The 17,383-nt window shown below is 40.3% G+C and overlaps 3 protein-coding genes across 6 annotated transcripts in view; 1 reads left to right on the top strand and 2 right to left on the bottom strand.

The window, feature by feature from the left end:
• Positions 1-258: 258 nt before the first annotated feature.
• LOC110065841 (uncharacterized) lies at positions 259-4,444 on the bottom strand. Of its 2 annotated transcripts, none has more exons than XM_020773007.2 (3): positions 3,365-4,444; positions 2,339-2,408; positions 259-1,609 (listed from the first exon to the last, which is right to left on the bottom strand). In XM_020773007.2, the coding sequence occupies exons 1-3, from the start codon at positions 4,335-4,337 to the stop codon at positions 1,285-1,287; spliced, it is 1,368 nt and encodes a 455-aa protein (XP_020628666.2). In that variant the 5' UTR covers positions 4,338-4,444; the 3' UTR covers positions 259-1,284. The 2 variants fall into 2 exon arrangements, with proteins under 2 accessions (XP_020628666.2, XP_020628667.2); XM_020773008.2 differs by having other exon boundaries at positions 1,521-2,007.
• Positions 4,445-4,745: 301 nt separating this feature from the next.
• On the top strand, positions 4,746-10,039 carry LOC110065809 (melanotransferrin-like). 3 transcript variants are annotated; one of them, XM_020772978.2, is made up of 6 exons: positions 4,746-4,869; positions 5,003-5,255; positions 6,745-6,936; positions 7,228-7,503; positions 8,330-8,587; positions 9,255-10,039. In XM_020772978.2, the coding sequence occupies exons 2-6, from the start codon at positions 5,180-5,182 to the stop codon at positions 9,659-9,661; spliced, it is 1,209 nt and encodes a 402-aa protein (XP_020628637.2). In that variant the 5' UTR covers positions 4,746-4,869; positions 5,003-5,179; the 3' UTR covers positions 9,662-10,039. The 3 variants fall into 3 exon arrangements, with proteins under 3 accessions (XP_020628637.2, XP_020628636.2, XP_089154813.1); XM_020772977.2 differs by lacking the exon at positions 4,746-4,869 and having other exon boundaries at positions 4,910-5,255; XM_089298687.1 differs by lacking the exons at positions 4,746-4,869; positions 5,003-5,255 and having other exon boundaries at positions 6,027-6,936.
• Positions 10,040-10,234: 195 nt separating this feature from the next.
• The window catches only part of LOC110065808 (melanotransferrin-like), an 11,719-nt gene continuing 4,570 nt past the window's right edge, over positions 10,235-17,383 (bottom strand). The window contains exons 2-5 of the mRNA XM_089298688.1: positions 17,082-17,291; positions 15,657-15,938; positions 12,236-12,496; positions 10,235-11,300 (exon numbers count right to left, since the gene is read on the bottom strand). Of these exons, the coding sequence (XP_089154814.1) occupies positions 10,882-11,300; positions 12,236-12,496; positions 15,657-15,938; positions 17,082-17,291 (1,172 nt within the window). The 3' untranslated portion in view covers positions 10,235-10,881. The remainder of the gene's footprint in view (positions 11,301-12,235; positions 12,497-15,656; positions 15,939-17,081; positions 17,292-17,383) is intronic.

The following is a 17,383-nucleotide window of genomic DNA, read 5'->3' on the forward strand; positions in this document are numbered from 1 at the left end:
AAAACATGCACATGCACCGGATTGAAACATTGCACATTTTTGTACCTAATCTTCCGAAAATCTATCTTTTTGGTAAAAAATAGCTTTTTCAGCAAAACCTAGGCCCATTTAGCGTCGGCAGCCAAAAAAGTGATTTAACAGTCAAAAACAGCATTTTTTGGTGAAAATTTGGTAGTCAAAGGGTTAAGGTACCTGGCTGAGTGTTTATTGGGGAATTATTTTGGATTGGGTGTAGAATATAAATCTCTTGCTCAAGTGTTGCTGTGGATACCTCGCATCATTACTTTTATTACACTGCAAATTAACTTCATAGTTGTAAATGAGCTGTAGGTTACACAGTAAAAATATTGTAACTCAGTTACTTGTGGCTTTCTTTTTAAAACAAAAGAAGACTGCAGCCTGCTGTCGTTTTGAGTAAACTACACAAATAAATAATAGTCCTTTTGTAAATTTTTTTTTAAACTATAAACTTCATGTACATTTAGTAATTTAATATCTCATGTCCATAGTTTTTCTGATTTCACAAAAATAAAGTTTTCCTGCATGTCGTACTAACTATTTAGAGGGAAAACAATTCAGAGTACAAAATATAGTTGTAACATATGTAAATTATACAGGTGGAAATATTTACATGTTTGCAAACAGAAGTAGTCAAGAGTAAGTGTAGAGTATGACCAGGCTCTCTCTTTTCATTATGCTTTTGAGCAAGGAGAATAGATATGGAAAAATTATTGCTGTAACCTGTCTCTTATACCCAAGTCTTCGTACGACCATGTTTTTGCTCCTTGCGTGATAATCAAAGAGAAAAGAGAGCTGCTGGTATAGTTACAGGAAATGGGTTTCTATTCCTGTGCATGATACAATACATGATTTTAACACTTCCTTTTCACCTGCACAGCATCAACAAACCTATAAGGTAAGCAATATCTACAGGGCTGTCGTAAGAGCCTGCTACCAGGTAATTTAACTGCCTGGAAGACAGCTTATCACTAGCTGACATTTTGTTAGAAAACAAGGACTTTTAAGTCCTTTAAAAGTAGTACCCTAAAAAGGTAATTTTAAGGGTGCACAGGCCAGAAACACTGGTTGGGCTTGAGCAGTGCTGTCATTTCCTTTACTTAGCTCCATCACAGACTGGAAGTGCATACAGACCTACCCCAGGGTTGTACAGACTTGATAAGACTTCCTATGAGTTTGACACATGCTCTTGACTTTGAGACAAAGATGCATGGTGAACTCAGTGGGTGTCTATAGGAAGCTAATTTATTTTACCCACTACAACATTCAACTGCTGAGACTATGGAGATCTAAAGCACCAGTCTTGCTTAACCAGCATTCATAACTATAACTAAAATGGCGTCCAGGCTCCTCTCGTAAAATGTCATCCCTTTTCTTGTCTGTGTTTGGTAACTCTTGTTTTTGCTGTGACTTTGAATTTTTCCAGTCCTCAAAACTTTTTCCTCCCATCCTTGCTAATCTCTTATTTTCTTGCTCCATCTCTTTTCTTAGACGTGCTTCCCTTTGTTTTTGTTGCTGTTGCTGTTTCTTAAATTTCTTTTCTTCCAGCCACTCATCAAACGTTGCAGACTTAGAACTCTCACGTGACTTACTAAAGGGTGAATCAAAGGAGAAATTTGATTATTATTCAGAGCTACATTTTAAAGTGATGGCTTGGGACTTCATCAAGTAGTGTTAGCATTAAGAGGTGACAGAATAAGGTTTTGATTACTAATATGAAATCAAAACAGTTAGAGCACTGGGATTAGCAGTTGCTCTACACTTTCCCTCTTGGCATTGTGAAGAAAAATCACCTCCAAGACATAAATATTGTCATCTAAATATTAGGAAACAGAATTATTTACAAGTAGAAATAATATTCACACTACTGCCCTGGGTGGAGGCATTGTTTCTTTAGTGAGCGAAGTTCAGAGTTGCCCAACTCAGCCAGTTCTTGAACCCAGAATACTTGATCTGGGCCAGGTTGTTGGAAAGCCAGTGAATGCTAACCTGGGATTAACAGTTAACCAAAGTATGAATTTTTTTTTGTATAAAAAATGCTTTTCACTGCTTATATTTTGTGCAGTTTGAGATTGTTCAAACTCAAAACAGAAGGACAAACAATATAGACAGAAAACCTCACTGAAAAGATGCAAACCTTAAATATCAAAATTCTCGCTATTCCTGGGTTAGCTTAATCAGGCTCTGAACCCCACCCTAGCGTCCAAGTCATATCTCAGTGATAATTTATAGCTTTTGGAAGAATGGTTCATTTTTTTTTTTGATGAGCAACAGCTAGTAAACATGTCACCATAAACTGCCATAATGCACCAAGTCTAACCTGCTTGCCATTCTCTCCTTGGATCTTATATGTGGCAATACTGGCTTCCCTCCAATGCTGTATCTTGTACCTAACAGACAAATGACAGAGTGATCATGTGAATATTACCAATTGTGAGGTCACTGTTGGAGCCTAAAGATGATCAAAATTTGCTAAAGTTGGTCTTGTTATAATCTGCATAAATTATGATTGTCGGGGTTGGGGCGGGAGCAGGAAAGAAGTTGCCACTTCCTATTCTCATTACTATCCATGCTACTCTCTTTGTTCCTGAATTTTGATGAATGTATTTCTAACATCTATGAAAATTCCCCCTTTTTGTACACCAGCCCTTCCTTCCACTCCAGCTGCTTACACATATAAGCCTGCTAGGGGACTCCCATATACATGTAACAAGGACGGGGTGCATGGCAGGAATTTAGAGAAGAACCCCTAAGAGGTACCAAGATCCTGTTTTGTGTACGTGGCTGGAAATTTTTTTCATGCCTAAGAGGTACCATTTCTAATACAACATATCTTGTCATTTTTTTTTTTTTTTCAATCGATACCCTAAAAGGTACCACAAAAGATCCTGCTGTGGACCTTTTGCGGCTGAACATCCTAAGAGGTACCAAACCGCCTTTTTAATAATAATAATAATAATAATAATAATAATAATAATATTTAGTGAGGGAATCCAACTCGCCAAAGGCGGTTTTCAGTGGAGCCCGCCTCCTCTAAAAGGTATGATGTCAGCACCCCCTTCCTTTTTATGCAGGAGTCCACCCCTGCGATGTAGCTTTCCTGTCCTCTTTTAACACTTTCTACCACACACTCTTGGGGAAAGAGACCCAAGTTGGTCACTTTGCCCTCCACTACCAGTTTGTAATTTCATTTAAGTGGTTACACGTTTCATCTCGAATGTCAAGGCTTGTTTTTAATATCAGCACAAAATCAATTGCATACAGCTGTAAGTGTTCATAACTAAATTTTCTAAACTAGTAACTATATCACAATAGGATCGTCCACAGCGCCCCCAAGACGCCTTACCATCATAATCCACGTCTGCTCCATCAATAGGAGGGAGTTTGTGTTCGCGAAGATCAGAAGAAGATTGTTCAAGAAAGGAATCCTGCAACTGGTTAGCTTCTCCCACCGCTCTCCTTCTTGGAGCGCTGATTCCAGTTCCGGCAAATTCTCCCGGCGCTAGCGTTTGACAAAAATAAACCTGAGCATACCTTCCTTTTAACCACGTTGGATAAGCAGAGTCGAATTGCTGATGCATCATGAGTGACTTGCTCTTTCTCCTGTGTTTGGTTTTAGCCGCTCTCGTCTGCCATTGAAATAGAAATAAATGTCTCTCGCTGTCTTTGAAGCCCCATTGGCTCGCCACCATCAGAGCTGACTTACCCTGAACGTCCATTTCGTCCATAGAAGCTCCTTTCTCGAGCATCAGATCTATAGCGTTCGAATGCCCTTGAGAAGACGCCGCGTGCAATGGAGTACGCCCGAATGGTGTCTTCATATTCACGTCCGCTTCTCCATTGTCTATCAAACTTTTTATCAAGTTGTTACGGCCACGATGGGCAGCAATGAAAAGAGCAACTGAAGCTCTTTCCTTGGCAACAGAAACCTTGTTTTTATAACTCAAAGGGTCTAACGATTCCCACGCTTTTTCAACTACGACACCCTCCTTGAGTACTTGATCTACTGAACCTCGACAAACTGCAGCAACAAGGCTGTCCCACATTCTCCACAGCTTCAAATTAATCGTGGCTCCCGCTACGACATCGTTGTGTCTTAAGTCTGAATCGTCAAGCATATCCCCTTCATCGAGGTACTGTAAACGCTGTAAATTGTAAGGAATTCCAACTACAAGTTCCGCGTAGCATTTTAGCTCTCGTATCTTCATTTCGGCGTGAACGTTCTTCAGGAGAAACTTTTCTCCCGTGCTGGCTATGTATATATAAATGTCGAAAGGAGCTGTCTTTAAACCCTTTTTCTTCTTCTTAATCGATTTCATGTCCACTGCTTAATAGAAGCCCCTAAAAAGCCAAAACGTAATGGTTATAACCTGACGTTCGACTTTCCGCAGCCATGTTGCCATTTAGAGAGTTAGCTTGGTTTATCCATATCTCGTGACCATAGCAACGCTGTCAATTTTAATTGAAGTCAGACCGGCTAGTTGTCGATGTCACGCCAACGTGATGGTAAAGAAACGAGTTTGCGTAAGAGGCCATTTCTTTGAAACTGACCATTTATTGTCAATTTTTTTTTTTTTAACTAAATATAGACTCGATCATTGTTAAGAAGAAAACACCATTGGCTGGAAAGAAAACGGGCGGTTGCTGATGTTAATTTTTTCGATTTGCACATCTAGTAGACAAAACTTTCAGTATTGAGAAAGACGCCAAAACGAGAATAATAATAATAGTTAAAAGAAAGCGATTGTTTCATTTATCTTGAAAGAAGAACGATTCTACAAGTGTATTCATGACTGCTAATGTCGTCGCTCGGGGAATGCATCACGTTTCGCTCGGAAGTGCACCCGTGACGTAAGTTTGATGGGTTAACTAAACAGTAACATGTTTAATGCATGATTGATTGATCCTTATCATCACGAGATGACAAAGCTGTAAACGGCAACGTATGATCGCTTTATCAATTATCCTTTCGTTTATGCTTCAGTTCCGTACAAGCAGACCAACAGTAAGAACTACCATTCCCGGACGAGAGACCAAGATGTTAATGATGACGATTCACGGCTAAAACGCCCAGTGGTATTACCTCTGCAAGTAATTATAGCTATTTAACACTCTCTAACAGCCCGTCAGTGTTTCAGAGATCGGACGGAGACAACGTAGAATGGAAAGGTTGTTCTCAGTACTTATGGCTGTTCTTTGTTTTGATCAAATTCCGAGTTCATCTTCGACGGTAGCAGGTAGGATGAAAGCGACAACAATCTATATTTGATGATTATTTCATGTAGGGTCCTCGTAAAGATCGCGTCCACGTTGTGATTGAGTTTTCTCAAAGGTACCTCTGATTCATGCCCAGACCTAATCGACCCTTGTGTTGCTGTATTTGGCATAAGTGAACCGTATATAGTAGCGTGGTCCATTTTGAAAAGTGCCATAGCTTTCAAGCAGGAAAGTCAATGGCTTCATGGACAACTGAGTTTGGATTATTCTAAAGTCGCCAGCGCCGTCTCAGAATCTTTTTAAATCAGTATCCTGACCTCGCCTGTCTGTTGATGTGCACTTTACTCACTACTGTTTACACAATATTTTCCAAGATAAAAGCTACGCTTTAGATACAATAAAATAAACGATTTTTAAAGTTGTCGGATCAAGTAAAACTACTGTTTCCTAGCCGTTATTGTCAATTACTTTGTTGATTTTATTCCCTGTTGAGAACGCAGAATTATTGTCTCGAAACCAAGGTTCTTCCTCGATCAAGAAAAATTCCAAGGGAAGAGGCGTTAATTCCATTGAAACATTTGTACTTAAAATCACTTTCTCAGTAAATTAGATTTTTTCAAAAAAACACCAGGTTTATCCAACAGAGCAAAACTCCTAAATGTTTACCTTCCGTTACTTACTCAGAGAGAATAAATGTTTAATAATTGTCACCGGAGGCGTTAAGCGTCTTACTAAATATGATAATTAATAGTGTTAATCCAGTACGCGGCCCTATTGGTCGTTCGCCGGTCTCGTCAACTTCCACTTTCGTGTCCAGCGTCTTCGTTGCTTTTGACCAGCCGTCTGAAAAGCTCTGATCGTTTGAATTGTTCATGCCTAACTGCCAAACATGTGGCTCAAATCGAGCTCCTTGGTATTTTTTTCCGGTCTTGTTTCATTTTAAAGCAAATCAAAAATCAGTCTCACAAAGGAACACTTGAGAGTTGTTTGTTTTGTCAAATTTACCCAATAATGGAGTCTGCCAGAGGTCACCTCCGACCGCCGTCTGAAGAATCAGAGTCTTCGTTCTCATGGCTTCGTTACTCGCACGTGTGAGCCAGATAGATTTCTGCTGCACGATTTGAAAAATACAACAGCACAGTCTAAGGAAACTGGTATACTCAACTCCTTCTTTTCACACAGTTGAGCGGTTTCCAAGAGAGCTAACTTATCTAGATTAATATTCAGTACATTCTTTCGTTAAGACTAATACCGCTGAAGATATTTATGTCCATTTTAAACTCTGTATTGATATCTCGTTATTTACATTTTTGAAGCAATTTTACCAGCTAGGTCGCCAATGCCTCGTGCCTAAATAAAGTTATTGGACTTTTTTAGAACGCAGTTCCCACATGAAGAAAAAATTTCTCGAACCAGTTTCTTTTTCTATTTTTTTTTTTTTTAATGTTATATTTTATTTTGTTTTTGCTAATCATGTAAACAAACTTTGTTTTCCTACTCTTGTTGAAGAATATCGATGGTGCTGTATTTCGGACGCAGAAATGTCCAAATGCCAACACTTAGCGAATGTGACGTCACAGATTGCCTGGAATATAAGCATCACGTGTGTACATGGAAGAAACGTCACCAATTGCATCAGGATGGTTGGCAATGGCATTGCTGACGTCATCACTCTTGGAGAGGAACAAATTTATCAGGCTGGTATGTGTGAATAGAGTCATGTCTGTAGGCACGCACACATCCATAAAATCCTCAGTTGTTTGAGTACAAGAAACATGTCACGCAACAGTAACCATAGACAACATACCCTCACGGCTGTATTTGCGAATCACACCTCTTCTTTAAAGTACTTAGAAAGATTCTAACATCTCGTACTTAGTTAATAAGACAATCAGATCAAGAATGTGAAAGAAACAGAGTTAGTACTGCTCATTGTGAAGCCTTGCAAACGGCCAAATTCTACGTTTACACCATTTTGTTCCATTCGAACAGGTGTTCAGCACGGTCTTGTACCAGTGGTATCGGAAGATTATGGCAAGCATGAACAAGGTCTGAGTAGCTACGCCGTCGCTCTAATTAAAACTAATCTTTCCAAAGAAATCTCGCTGAAATCTCTGAAGGGCAGAAAATCGTGTCACCCTGCCGCGGGAGACTCGGTCGGATGGACAGCTCCTGTAGGGCTCTTGATTGAGAACGGGGCAATGCAGTGGGAAGAATGTAATCCTTACCAGTCCGCTGGAGAGTATTTTCAACAAAGCTGCGTTCCAGGTTTGTGGTTTATATGAAACTTTTATAGGGGAGGAGAGAGAGATAGGAGCGCTGAGTTATGTTGGTTAGTTTCTGGAAACTTATTTATTCCGCTTTGTGATTTCACCAAGATGTTATGATCCCCGATGCCACCGATAAAGCCGCGAAATGACGATAAGAAGGAAAGAAGGCAAAAACGGCAATGGATGCTTTAGGCCAGGAGCCCTGGTAGTATAGGTTTTTCCTCCTCCCATATTGCTGACAAACATGAGAATAGCCATAACAGTAAAAGTAATAATATATTTAAGTCGTGACACAGGAAGTGGCTATGGTTACCTATTTTCCCAAGCCTGGGGCTCACGATAAAAGTGCTTGAAACAACAACAAAACAAAAACAAAAATTAGCACACTAACTAAGTTGACAAGAGAAAGATCCCGGTCTCCATGGTAAAGTGGCCCACAAATGAGATGCGTTGCTATATATTGCATGCATCCCTGGTTAAAGAAAAAAAAGTGACAAATACCTCTTCCAACATGGCGGGCGGGTTTTTCGAGATTACCCAAGAAGCGGGTAGTTGCTTTTGCTTTCGGCGGTAACCCAATCAGATTCATTAGCGTTCGCCCAAGATTTGAAAGCCTATTGTTCTCTGCCACTTTGTAGGGGGATTGTATCAGGTCCTGTTTATACGCGACTCCCGTAAAAAGAATACAAGACTGCAGAAAATGGCCTCATAGCGGGTGATCTCTGTCACGAGAGACCGCTGCGCGCTTCTTTTGCTGAACAGTAGGAGCGAAGGCTCAAGTAACAACTGAGTTACAGTAAAATGTTCATCTTGTACTTCACCAGGGGCTCTCTCGAAGAAATACAACCCAGACGATACCAATCCCATAAGTCTGTGTGCTATTTGCTTCAATCAGAAGACGTGCCCATCCAGTGTCTCCGAAAAGTACTTCGGTTATCAAGGCGCATACCGCTGCCTGACGGAAGGCGCCGGTGACGTAGCGTTTGTCAGTCATCTCACTGTGTTTGACTTTACGGGAAGAGATAACGATCTTAACCCGGGAAAGGACTTTAATTTGTTGTGCCCCGATGGAACCCGAGCAGGTAAAACAAAAATCAAAGCAATATCGTCGGTAGAACATGCAGTATTTGGGACTCAGAATACCGAAAACAACTTAGGCGATGTTCATGGTTAGATTCTCTTCCTTGGTATTACGGGTGTTATATTTATTTGCTAGCAGTGTTTTGCTTTACCCCTTTAAAGAAAGAAAAAAACGTTTTACCTCACACTGACCACGGCCCTGATGGTTACCTAACCTGCACTCATATTAACGTACAAAGATAAGGCGGAAACTTACTGCATTCAGGTCCGGGTTCAGAAGCTGTTTTTATGCGTTTCCTATCTTAAATCGTTTTAATAATGACTGATGACTAGAAAGTTTGGACGTTCTTTTGGGGAAAAAGGAGGAAAAGAACTCCGTGGAATAAAGAAAGTGGTTGTTTACTTTTTTTTTTTTTTTTTTTTTTTTCATTACACCTGGCGAACTTTTGAAGGTCGTTTCGACTGGCCCGTAGTTGAATTACCATCGATAGCAGCTCTTTTGGACTTAACTTTCTCGTGTTCTCAATTATGCAGGGTGACTATGCCTTTGCTTCACAGAGACGTTTCTTGAATGGAACTTAGTTCGTCAATCGAAGGGCCTTCTTGACTGGACTTTTTATTTCTTATTTTGACCTCGACATCTAACTTTGCTCAATTTTTGTTAAACAGACGTTGGGGACTTTGAGAAATGTAACCTGGCCAGGATTCCTTCCCGTGTTGTCATGAGCAGACCTGGAAACAAGTTGGAAGGTTTGAGGCAGTCACTCCTTCGCCTGGATGAACTCTTCCGGTCAAAGACGCCCTCGTTTCAGATGTTTAACTCCTCTGCGTATGGAGGCAAAGATTTACTATTCAAAGACTCTTCCGTCAAACTCGTAGATGTAAAACAAAAGAACTCGACCGAGGCCTGGCTCGGTCAAAAGTACTTCACAGCACTTCGAACACTTAGCCATTGCCAAGAGGTGGTAGCCGCGCCCAGATCACTCACGATCAAACTCAAATCGATGAACACTGGACAGTTGTTGCTATTAGTCATCACAGTAGTTTGTTTTCTTTTTAGGATACAATATGATTAAAAACTCAAGTATCGCTCCTGGTGCAAAGAGTTCGGCGGATATGACACGTGCAACTGAACAGTTTTCCGGTCGATGGGGCGATGAGCACGCAAATTCGGGAAAACGATTAATTGCAGAATACCCGGCTAGTTTGCAGCTGTACCCCCTACAATGCCTAGGTAGGCCAGTTGCTCACATCTCGACCGCAGACCAAGAAGAATATATCTGGTTACGAGATTAGGAACCTCGCAATCTCGGAAACGTCACAGAAACAATATTATAAACGTATTTCTTTCAGTTGAAAAGACAACTCTTAACATTTTGAAGGGACAGAATTAATGAGATATAAATGGACAATCAATCGCCAACATAGAAAAATAAACAATAATCGAAAAGAAAGTGGGAAAGATTGTATGTAATAGAATTACTAAAGGACACGAAAACCACATATATATATATGTTTCATTAAGAACAGACAGTAAGAATAATAGACAAAAAAATCAACCAAGCTAGGAGTTACAAACATGTAGCAGCCTGTTTACATACTTCTTGAATCTCTAAGAGCTCCCCAATAAACAACAGTAAACCTAAAAATACATAAATGATTTTTATTTTTCTACTTTTCTTTAGAAGCATAGCCACTACGTTTAACAATAAGTTTAGCTGCGTTTTATCAATTCCTGCGACGGACTCGTTACTCCTTTTCACTCAAGGCTCTCGGCTACAGCTTTTGCTTACAATAAAAACACATTTCTATCCCTCTATCTTCCATTATTTTCAACCTGGCCCTTCATTACTCTTTGAAATGTATCCTGCTGTGTATCCTAATTCAATATGTCATCTACGCATTGCAGACTCAATGCAATACGAGGGAGCAAAACATAGTGAACCTGATTGAAATAAGACGAATTACGCACAGCTCTGCCATTTGGAAGTCCCATTGGAAGGTCACGCAACGCTTCTCCGAAAGAGCATGGCGTGACGTGGTCGGAAGTGCCGGTCATGAGGGACTATTTACTCAGATAGTCAGCCTAATGAAGAACCAGTATTCAAAACGTCGATTGTTTTACCTGAAAAATTCTATTCATTTGTAACACTCCCACACACTTTATTTGTACTATGGAAAGCCCGAGCATTAGGCGGTAAAACAGCTCAGCAGATCTACAATGTGGGTATCTCTAATCAGCTAACCTAACAACTGACACATACACATGAGATGCGCCGGGGTTCGTTTTCCCATTCTACAAAAAGTGCTGAGCAGCGCCAAGCAGCGCTATCAGTAGCACAAGCTCGATGATTGGAGCGACTGTGCACGAAGTGGACACCGTGGGTGAGGTAGTACATGACGCCATTGCCTCCCGGTTTTGGCCGTAATCTTTACCAAGGTAATCATTGTAATTTTGCATCTCGCTTGGAATGGCCTTCAGCTCTGTGGTGGAATCTTTGAAAAGCAAATTGGAGACTTTCTCGTCCTTGGAGTATTTAGTGGAGTTGAACAGCTGGAAATTGGTCCAATTTTTCTGATTGCTACCGTACCTGTCGCTCATGGTTGTTAAAATCGTAATGATGTCGCCGATCTTGTTGTTGCTTTTTCTTGTGACCACTGCATGCCCGGGATTATTGCCAAGATTGCAACTTTCATGGGCTTTGCCAGCAACGCCTGTTAAAAGAGCACGATTCATGTGATACACTCATTTTGTTTCTGCTATAAGAATGTACTTTATAAGAATATCAAGGCTATTATAAGAATAAACCCAAGGCTGAGATTTTGAAAACAATGTAATTTTGTGCGTTGAAAATTTGTTGATACAATACAATCCTATGTTTTTTTGTAAACCGTATAAAATTATTCCTTCCTCTAAACGGCAAAAAAAGCCAAAAAAAGAAACGAAAATTAATAGCACAAGTCGTACGTTCGATGCTAACAACATTTCTACAAGAAGTTATGTGTGGCATACCAGGCTGCAGTCTGGCTCCATAATTACTTCAACGCCACCAAAGTCAATAAAACCGAAATGCCATACGCCAGAATCTAAGAATATTCACAAGCATGTTTTCAGCCTAAAATCGGCAGAAAAATAAGAACATTCAGCCTGGGCCTGAAAAACATTCTCATATAAAAAAAGAGAGTATTATATAATTTGTTTTAAAAAGTAGCTACAGCCTCAGTGACTGTTTCGAATTCTCATTACTTTGTGCAACGAAATTTCCATGTTTGCAGCATTTTGCACTGAAAGGCATAGGACTATAAGGGCCATATGAGGCTAGTCAAGAGACCTTATATGTTGCTTTATAATATAGGTAGGACCCTGCGCACGCTCTGATTGGCCAAAAACCCATGTTTTATCGGAGTATAAAACATAGAAAAAGCATGTTTTATTGTTTTTCGCCTAAATCATAAAGCAAATGAAGAAGCCTAAGCCGTGTATTACACTGTGATAAAACACTCACTTTGATAAAACACGAGAAATATAGAAAACACTCGCCTGCGGCTCGTGTTTTCTACATTTTCCTCGTGTTCTTAAATGCCCATCGTGTTCTATCACAGTGTAATACACGGCTTAGGCTTCGTTATTTCTTAAATAAACATCTTACTTATTCTAGTTCCGTTTCTGCATAGGTACTCATAATCATCCACTTTTCCATATCCTCCATCGTCTACCACCTCTTGTGTAGTTGTGTGCTTCACAAAGGCCACGTCGCCCTTTCCGTCTCCCATACACTTGAACGCTCCATGGTAGCCTACGTACCTATTCTTGCTCGAGTCTTTCGTGCATTTGTCTGTACCTGTACCAGCACAGAGTTCGCATAGGTTCTTGTATTTGGAGGCTTCATCCTCCAACAAAGCATTAGCCCCTGACAAACAAAAACGAAACTAAGTTGTCGTTGCTTCCGAGCAGTGTGGTCCCCCATTTAATTACTATAGGGCACAGTAACACCAGGGTAATACTCAGTAACACTCGAGTTTTCCCTCGGGAAGGACTCCCATATAAAAAGGACAGGGGTGCTCTTCGTACCATTTAGGGGTTAAAAAAGATGTTTTGGTACCTCCTGAGGTGTTTAGCCTCATAAAGTCCACAGCAGGAGCTTTGTGGTACCTTTTAGGGACCTATATAGTACTGATTGAGACGAAAAAAATACGACAGGAGATATATTTGATAATCAAATTTACGAATAGAAGGTATTCGAAGCAATCGTTGTCAACGCAATTAAAAATTATGAAAATGTCAGTCTATGTGTTGTTTGAAAATTGGTGCCTCTCAGGAGTAAAAAAAAAAAAGGTTCAAACCACGCCCACAATATAGCATCTTTGTACCTCTTGGGGATTCTATTCGAAATTTCCCACGAGCACTCCCGTCCTTTTTATATGGGATTTTTCGCCGGGGAAATTTTGTGGCCTTATTTTCCGCAGCGCCCAAAGAAGGAACTTTTACCTTTTTTGTCTCGGTGAAAATGACGAAAACTATCTTTCATGTGCTTAAGGGGGTATGGTACCCTAAAATATGGCGATGTTCATGAAAAATTCAATTTCTTGGAAATACAAGCCTTAAGACCCTTGAGGACTTGTCAAAAACATTTTGAAACGATTTTGCCGAATTTCCTTCCAGATGAGTGTGAAATTTAAGGAAAGTACACAGTGGTATAAATTTTTTCACGTGGCAACGGCCATAGCAACGACTGTTTACTATAAGAACGTGACCAAAAATATAGATTATTTTTAACTTATATGAACGAAACTATTTAGAAAAAACTTTTAAGACATACACAACTCGATTGGTATAATTATTTGTGAAAAGCTTTGCCTCGAATTGCCATTACAGGCTCATTCATTTCCCTTATGACAAGGAATATTTCCCACAACTGCGGTAACTTTTTACAAAATGGAACAACCATTGCACCCCCTCCCCCGAGATCCAATCTGCAACCCCCCCCCCCCACTATTTGTGGCTCGTTAAATGCCTAATACTTCGTGTAAGAAACTTAAAGTGCATTTTTCTCAAAAGTTTACTTTTGTACCGACTGACTTCGCGCCAACATTTCTACTTTGCAAGGATTTTAAGTAGAATTTCTGAAACTTGGGCTCATCAAAGACCAATAGTGTCGTGATGATATAAACCAAAAGAATCGTAACATTTTAAGGTCTGTCACGTGACATGAGATGATTTGTCCACTGGGTGTGGTAAAAAATAAGGTTATTTCCAAATAAAGATGTAAAAAGCACTGAAAATAAGAGTTAACTGTCAAAACTTAGGCTCATATCACAGAACAAAACAGAAACTTACATGATCTGCTTATTTGACAGTCAATTCTTGTTTTGTAAAAGAGCAAGAAGTGTTGGCGTCAATACTATAAAACACTCTTCAAAAGGCTGTGGCTGGTTTCCATAGCAACCATTTTGAGTAAAACTCTAGAAATTTAATTTCTCTTCTTGAGTGCAATAGCACACAATTGATCTTTCTTCATCATATTTAAACAAACTTTTTGGTCCATTTTGAGGGTACCATTCCACCTTAAGGGTTTGGTAAGCCGGCCTCAAATCCTTGTCGATGACTCTTACTTGATCACTTAGTCTTTATGCCGGTATTCTCGACTTTCATTCCACAAGCACGTACGTTAGTAACCGAGAATCGACTAAAATCCTAAAATTAAACCGCTATTGTGTAAGAACCTGTAAGCCTTAAAATTGACACAGCTTCTTAGTTCGGATCAGACATGAATTGTAGTTTTGTCTCAGTCAAAGGCAACTAGTTTGTCGAGATCGTGGGCGGCTTAAGAAAAGATATGGTCACAACACCATTTCTTAACCGGGGAGGGGGGGAGGGGAGAAAGTTTTTTTATAAAAAGGCCGGGGATGCTCGTCAGAAATTTTGAACAGCACCTCTAAGAGGTACTAAGGTCGTGTTCTGTGGGCATGGCTTGAAATTCTTTTCACCCCTAAGAGATATCAATTCTAGAAAAACACATCTCCTGTCATATTTTTTTTCGGCTCAATACCCTCAAAGGTGCCGCGAAAGCTCCCGCTGTCAACCTTTTGAGGCTGAACACCCTGACAGGTACCAAAACCACTTTCTTTTAACCTCTGAAAGGTGCAACGAGCACCCCATCCTTATCATATATGAGTCACCCCCCCTCCCCCCAGGAGGGATAGGCCCAGACAGATTCTGCTCGGCAACTTTTGAGCAACTTTTACGATTTTGAGTACCTTTTTCGATTCTGAGCAACTTTCGGAGAGTGACCAACTTTACAGCATCTTTTCCAAAAGTTAGCATATTTTTGGCATATTTTCACTATTTCGAAATCACATTCATAAGTAATTGATATTTTAACACGTTTTCTCTAGAAATTCACAAGAATTTCACTAGAAACTCTCTTGCGTTTTGATCGGTATCTTGTGTTTATAGATTCCAAATATGGAAATGCCGGATGTGACCCATTTCCAGAATGGGTATCCTGTGTTAATATTCCAAATATGGTACAACTAGCTCAAAAAGGCGCTTTCTTCTGACAATGAAGAATTCGATGAAGAACAACATCAAAGACTAAGAGATCCAATCCAGGGCTTCCCTTGTAAAGAAAATACTCCTCGTCCAACCCAGATCTGCCTCTGCCGGACCGAGAGGGTATTTAGTCTGCTCAGCAACCTTTCATCCCAGCAGGAAAGCGCCTTAGAAGATTACATTGAGGCATCCGTCATGATCAGATACAACAGTTGCCAGAGAAAACACTAGGATGAGTCCAGAGCTATTGTTTGGTCTTCAAGAAACTGTAACTGAACTCGTTTTGTTGTTGTACAGAAACAGAGCCGGCTTGCTGCTCTTCGATTTCAGCAAGCAGCTATAAAAAATTTCTAAGCAACTTTTGCAATTTCAAGCAACTTTTGAGCAACTTTGGGGGATATTTTGAGGACCTTTTTGACATGTTTTGAGCAGAATCTGTGTAGGCCTACCCCGGGGGGGTTAATCTGCCGGCTGGCTCAAATCCTTTGTCCTGGGTGGTGAAGTAATCTATTCCTTACCCGGTACACAGCTCTTACTGAAGAACTTGGACGCTGCCTTCAAATCATAGTTCCCTCCTCTTCCACACGACATTTTTGCCATTATTCCTGTGCGGAGTAGATACCCCACCGGTACATTCCAGCCAGCAGTTCTTCGTGCTCCAGTGTGGCAGGACGTCCTTCCTTTGAGGGTCTTCAAAGTGAAGTCTGTATTGTTCTTTCTCACCACAGCAACTCCGTAATACTTCACTCCGTACTCTCCATACTGCTCACTAACGATGGGCACGAGATTGTCGTCCTTACCTGCGTTACAAGAAGATTACGGCAACGGTCACTAACGATAGTATTTTACCGTTAATGGCTTCATTTCTACCTTCTGTTTCTGAATCTGAACTGGTATTAGACAAACATGTGCTTTTCAAGTGATATACCTGGACATTACCCCTGAGATTGACTGAGAATGTTGAAATTTGTAATCCATCCAATATTTTCGCCCGCACGCGATTGGTCTAAAGCGTCACGTGACTTAAGGACGTTCGCGCGAAATTTTGCCAGTCGATATATATATTTTTAAATTTTTACTGCAGTCACATAATGAGTTACTTGTGTCAGAAATGCCAAAAATTGCGGTTCACCGACCTCGATTCAGAGATAAAGCTGTGGAAAACTACCCTGATTTTGAAAAATTGGCGCACTTAATTCAGCATTGTCTACAGGGGTTTATAGTTAAAAATATCGAAGGTGAGACAAGGGAGGTAAGCGATCTTAGTCATATTTTGTAGAAGTGGGTCTGTTGCGTAATAATTCCAAATGTTACCAACGGTTTCACGAAACTGAACCCTTCAAGAGGCATTGAAACCGTCGCAGAGATAAACGAAGAGCTAAAAAGAACGGAATTTGATGGTGCATTTGGCAAAAAATTCAAACTTCTAGTCGATAGATTTTCTTCACTTTTTCGCTAAACGTAGAAAATCGGTAGAGAAAATGATTGATCAAAAGATGGAAAAATGTGGTTCACCGAGCGTCCAAGATCGTTAAATTCAGGAAAAGCTATAGCAATGCCCATTTGCCCTACTTTTGTTCATTTTATTACGTGGCGTGTGAATATGCGTGGGCAGTAAGGTTGCGCAGAAAAAATAGCGCGAACGTCCATAACATGCCCCTGCTGAAACTGGGGAATATTCGAGTGACCTTGCCCACTTTCCATGATCCTGCGTGTTGCAAAAAAATATTTGAACAATAATAAACACAGCCCCCATTTCACTTTAAAAACATCTGATGAGCTTTAAAAAAGAAGGAAGGTTGAACTTTTGAAGCCTTTCGTGACGTAGTTTCAAAACATAGTGTAGTTTCGAGGCAGTGAATGGCACAATGTTTGGAATAAAATCGTTCTGCTTTCAGCTTCGCTTCCAAAACAATCAGTGACGCCAAAATTTCATAACTTACCTGCTTCGTACAAATCCCCGCCATCTAGTGTGACCAGGTCAGCTTGGCCACTCTTGATCTTTGTTATGCATTCTTCATGGGTGTTTGCATCGACACACTCAACAGCCACTTCCAGACTTACATCTCGTGCAGTAATGTTAGCATATTTTATGAAGTCCAAACACTTAGCCTTTTCTTTCGGCAAGGCACACCATTTGAAGCTGATCGATCCTGAAAAAGATTATTTTCAAAACTGATCACCTGAACCACATAGTACCACAATTGTTTGCTTAAAGTCGGTAATACTGTTTTGCCGACCTGTT

This window comes from Orbicella faveolata, unplaced genomic scaffold (assembly GCF_042242905.1).
Source record: "Orbicella faveolata isolate gen_17 unplaced genomic scaffold, um_ofav_v1 contig_3, whole genome shotgun sequence".
Classification (NCBI taxonomy): Eukaryota; Metazoa; Cnidaria; class Anthozoa; order Scleractinia; family Merulinidae; genus Orbicella; species Orbicella faveolata.